The 5,227-nt window shown below is 46.2% G+C and overlaps 1 protein-coding gene across 2 annotated transcripts in view; it reads right to left on the reverse strand.

Moving 5' to 3' along the window:
- Window positions 1-2,099: 2,099 nt before the first annotated feature.
- Window positions 2,100-5,227, reverse strand: part of LOC121699548 (sarcoplasmic/endoplasmic reticulum calcium ATPase 1-like) — a 22,158-nt gene continuing 19,030 nt past the window's right edge. Inside the window, exons 17-18 of one of the 2 annotated variants that reach the window (XM_042081779.1) lie at window positions 3,290-3,318; window positions 2,100-2,444 (exon numbers count right to left, since the gene is read on the reverse strand). In XM_042081779.1, coding sequence (XP_041937713.1) covers window positions 3,314-3,318 — 5 coding nt within the window. In that variant the 3' untranslated portion in view covers window positions 2,100-2,444; window positions 3,290-3,313. The remainder of the gene's footprint in view (window positions 2,445-3,289; window positions 3,319-5,227) is intronic. The other variant, XM_042081778.1, reaches the window with a different exon arrangement.

Raw genomic sequence — 5,227 nt, forward strand, 5'->3', positions numbered from 1 at the left:
TCTGAGTTTGTGTTTGAGTTTGTATGTGCGTCTGAGTGTGTGTGTGTATGGTGTGTCTGAGTGTGTATACTTCAACTTCCATCACCAGCCTGATGTTTAACTGTGCGTGTGTGTTTGACTCTTTTTCCATAATGAGAACATTCCAGGGGCGGGGCCAAGAGAAGAGTCCCCGCCCCCTATACAGCTTGATCAAACACACACACTCACGCTGCTGACCAAAACTGTGTGTATGTGTGTGTTTTTGCATATTGTATCCTGTCTGTTGTGTGTGTGTGTGTGTGTGTATTTGCATATTGTATCCTGTCTGTTGTGTGTGTGTGTGTGTATTTGCATATTGTATCTTGTCTGTTGTCTGTTGTGTGTGTGTGTATTTGCATATTGTATCTTGTCTGTTGTCTGTTGTGTGTGTGTGTATTTGCATATTGTATCTTGTCTGTTGTGTGTGTGTGTGTGTGTGTGTGTGTGTGTGTATGTTGCTCTGTGGGTTTGTATTTTTTCTTCCTCATTGTAACACTGTAAAGCTTAACCCCTGATCTCACACACACACACACACACATCTTATATTAATGTGCTGCGCTTGCAGACGTATCAGGGTAATAAGCTCCTATTTAAACTGCTCACACACACACACACACACACACACACTCACACTCTGTACCCATGTGAAGGATGCAACTGACTGGAGGCATAAACTATTGAGATTCTTATTTTTATTAAATCTCTTTATGCTTTAAACACACTGTGTGTGTATGTCTCTGTCTGTGTGTGTGTGTGTGTGTGAGATTGTGATTGTGTATGTCTGTGTGTGTGGGTCTGTGTGTGTGTATGTCTCTGTGTGTGGGTCTGTGTGTGTGTGTGTGTGTGTGTGTGTGTGTGTGTGTGTGTGTGTGAGTGATTGTGTATGTCTGTTAGGGCTGTGACAACGCGTCGACGTAATCGATGACGTCAACGCAAAAAATACGTTGACGCAAAATATGAGCGTCGATTCATCAAGCATAACGTGTGCTGCTAAATATTTTTAATTTTACACCTTCAGTGTTTTCCATACGTTGACTAATCTGTGGCTGGGCACCACGAAATCAAAACCGGCCACCACACATTGATGTTCTATGTTGTAGTGCTACTATTTAAATTAAAGATAAAATAATTTCATTGAGCTGCACTTTTTACTCACACAGCCTTTCCTCGCCCCGCCCGCTCTCTCTCGTAACGAGCCCGCTGCTCCTCCTCTGCATGTGATTTAACAAAATATTCACGATTGTTGAAGGATTGTTGTTGCCACATAGAAGCACTGCATAGAACACAGTGGGCTAAATTGCTATTAAATCCGCTTAGCATTGTGATAATGCTAAAGTAAACTCTGCTAAGGTCTTATCACAACATAGTAGCCTACATTGAGGAGACTAAACTAAGTTAAGTTACATTATGCAATCAAACAGTATCTCAAAGCTAACGTTAGAATACTGTTTGGATGTCAAGTTTAGCATGCTTACTTGCAGCTGCTTGTATTCGTTACTCATGCAGGGCTCATTTTATGGACTCTGAATGTTTGCAAAATCCCGATGTAAATGGAAAAGTGTTTTCCAAGACTCAAAAGTGCTTGTCCAAAGGAGAAGTACGAACCGTTATTTGAACTAACTACGTTATGAATTGCATCCACACATCAGCAGCCTTTTAACTGTGTTGATGTTAATTGCAAGGATTCCCACACGAACGTCTTAAAATGACAGGCACTCAATTAGACATACACTACTGAACTTTATTGAATGCTACCTCTGACTAAGAATGCATTACTTTGCACTTGTATAGTCTTTTATTTTGGAATCTTAAGAGCAATAAACATATATTGTAATGTTAAAGAATTCATGTTTTTTCATTCAGATATGTAAATAAACATGTATAAGTTGCTATTAGTGAATTAATGGGGAGATAATCGATAATCGAATCGGACTGAAAAAATGAATCGTTAGATTAATCGATGCATCGAAAAAATAATCGCTAGATTAATCGTTTAAAAAATAATCGTTTATCCCAGCCCTAATGTCTGTGTGTGTGTGTGTGAGAGACCTCAGAGTGATCGTACAGAGAGCCGTGAGCTGTTTTCTCAGATGTCTTTATTTAAAGAACAGAGTATATGAGCTCAGAGCATCATTAGCTATATGGGGTAAAGACTCGGTCAAAACATAGAGCCCACGCACACACACACACACACACACACACACTCTCTGTAAAGAGTCATTAGCTACATGGAGTAAAGACACAGAGCCACGCAAGGGTCCGCCACCTCTGCACTCCCATGGCCATTTACACACACTGGTACCAGACACAGACACACACACACACGTTCTGTGGAGAGAGAGGCCTCTCCTGTCCTCCTCTTCTGTTCGTCTAGATCCCCCTCTTCTCTTAGTCCCACTTCTTGGACACCAGGTTGTCGTCTTTCACTGTAAGGGAGAAACAGCCGGTCAGAATCTGGGACTCAGTGCAGCTCACAGCGCCCCCTGCAGGAGTCTAGGAGTACATGCCCTCTAGCGCCCCCTGCAGGAGTCTAGGAGTACATGCCCTCTAGCGCCCCCTGCAGGAGTCTAGGAGTACATGCCCTCTAGCGCCCCCTGCAGGAGTCTAGGAGTACATGCCACTGCCCTCTAGCGCCCCCTGCAGGAGTCTAGGAGTACATGCCCTTTAGCACCCTCTGCAGTACATGCCCTCTAGCGCCCCCTGCAGTACATGCCACTGTCCTGAACTCTCTTGACAGGGACCTCTCACATGCCAGGCACACCCACGGCACCCACACACACACACCAAGTCCCACAAAAACACACACACACACACACACACACACCCACAGAAACAGTCCCATCAACACCCACAAACACACACACACACACACACACATAAACAGTCCCATCGACACACACACACACAGAGAAACAGTCTCATCGACACACCCACAGAAACAGTTGAGTGTGTGTGTGCTGCATAAACAATCACAACACAATGACATGACCTGCTGATATCAGATTATATCAGGCTGGGACACAACAGGATCGACAGTTAAAAAAACACTCCAATACAGCTTTATACACTTATAACACACACACACACACAGATTTGTCCTTAGGTACAGTCAGACAGAATAAAGTTCTTCAGACACACACACACACACACACACACACACATACACACACACACATACACACACACACACATACACACACACACACACACACACACACACACACACAGACGTAGCGGAGAGAAGGCGCGATGGTCGAGCAGACGAAGATACCTGATGTGTTACAGGATTTGGACACTAGGCTGAGAGGAGCAGAGAGGAGGAGAGAGGAGGAGAGAGGAGGAGGAGAGAGGAGGAGGAGGAGGAGAGAGGAGGAGAGAGGAGGAGGAGAGAGGAGGAGGAGCAGAGAGGAGGAGAGCGTTTAGAATGAGGAGGAGCAGAGAGGAGGAGAGAGGAGGAGAGAGGAGGAGAGAGGAGGAGGAGAGAGGAGGAGGAGAGAGGAGGAGGAGGAGGAGAGAGGAGGAGGAGAGAGGAGGAGGAGGAGGAGCAGAGAGGAGGAGAGCGTTTAGAATGAGGAGGAGCAGAGAGGAGGAGAGAGGAGGAGAGAGGAGGAGAGAGGAGGAGCAGAGAGGAGGAGAGCGTTTAGAATGAGGAGGAGCAGAGAGGAGGAGAGAGGAGGAGAGAGGAGCAGAGAGGAGGAGAGAGGAGGAGCAGAGAGGAGGAGAGCGTTTAGAATGAGGAGGAGCAGAGAGGAGGAGAGAGGAGGAGAGAGGAGCAGAGAGGAGGAGAGAGGAGGAGAGAGGAGGAGCAGAGAGGAGGAGAGCGTTTAGAATGAGGAGGAGCAGAGAGGAGGAGAGAGGAGGAGAGAGGAGGAGGAGAGAGGAGGAGGAGGAGGAGAGAGGAGGAGCAGAGAGGAGGAGAGCGTTTAGAATGAGGAGGAGCAGAGAGGAGGAGAGAGGAGGAGAGAGGAGGAGAACGTTTAGAATGAGGAGGAGTAGAGAGGAGGAGAGAGGAGGAGAGCGTTTAGAATGAGGAGGAGGAGAGAGGAGGAGAGAGGAGCAGAGAGGAGGAGAGAGTTTAGAATGAGGAGGAGAGAGGAGGAGAGCGTTTAGAATGAGGAGGAGCAGAGAGGAGGAGAGAGGAGGAGAGCGTTTAGAATGAGGAGGAGCAGAGAGGAGGAGAGAGGAGGAGAGCGTTTAGAATGAGGAGGAGGAGAGAGGAGGAGAGAGGAGCAGAGAGGAGGAGAGAGTTTAGAATGAGGAGGAGCAGAGAGGAGGAGAGAGGAGGAGAGCGTTTAGAATGAGGAGGAGGAGAGAGGAGCAGAGAGGAGGAGAGAGTTTAGAATGAGGAGGAGCAGAGAGGAGGAGAGAGGAGGAGAGCGTTTAGAATGAGGAGGAGGAGAGAGGAGGAGAGCGTTTAGAATGAGGAGGAGGAGAGAGGAGCAGAGAGGAGGAGAGAGTTTAGAATGAGGAGGAGCAGAGAGGAGGAGAGAGGAGGAGAGCGTTTAGAATGAGGAGGAGCAGAGAGGAGGAGAGAGGAGGAGAGCGTTTAGAATGAGGAGGAGCAGAGAGGAGGAGAGAGGAGGAGAGAGGAGGAGAGCGTTTAGAATGAGGAGGAGGAGAGAGGAGCAGAGAGGAGGAGAGAGGAGGAGAGAGTTTAGAATGAGGAGGAGCAGAGAGGAGGAGAGAGTTTAGAATGAGGAGGAGGAGAGAGTTTAGAATGAGGAGGAGGAGAGAGTTTAGGAGGAAGAGGAGGAGAGAGGAGGAGAGAGTTTAGAATGAGGAGGAGGAGAGAGTTTAGGAGGAGAGAGGAGGAGAGAGTTTAGGAGAGAGAGGAGGAGAGCGTTTAGAATGAGGAGGAGGAGGTTTAGAATGAAGAGAGGAGGAGGAGATTTAGAATGAGAGAAGGAGGAGAAGGAGTTTCAGCAGGAGGAACATTAACAGGAGTCACCTGATATGAATGAACAAGAAATAATTAAAGGATTTATTTATTAATTATTAATATCTGACCTTAGAAATAGTTATTAACACACTAGTAATGCCTTAATAAAGGGTGTATTTATTAATTATTAATATCTGACCTTAGAAATAGTTATTAACACACTAGTAATGCCTTAATAAAGGGTGTATTTATTAATTATTAATATCTGACCTTAGAAATAGTTATTAACACACTAGTAATGCCTTAATAAAGGGTGTATTTATTATTCAC

The sequence above is a fragment of the Alosa sapidissima genome, chromosome 24 (genome assembly GCF_018492685.1).
Source record: "Alosa sapidissima isolate fAloSap1 chromosome 24, fAloSap1.pri, whole genome shotgun sequence".
Taxonomy (NCBI): Eukaryota; Metazoa; Chordata; class Actinopteri; order Clupeiformes; family Clupeidae; genus Alosa; species Alosa sapidissima.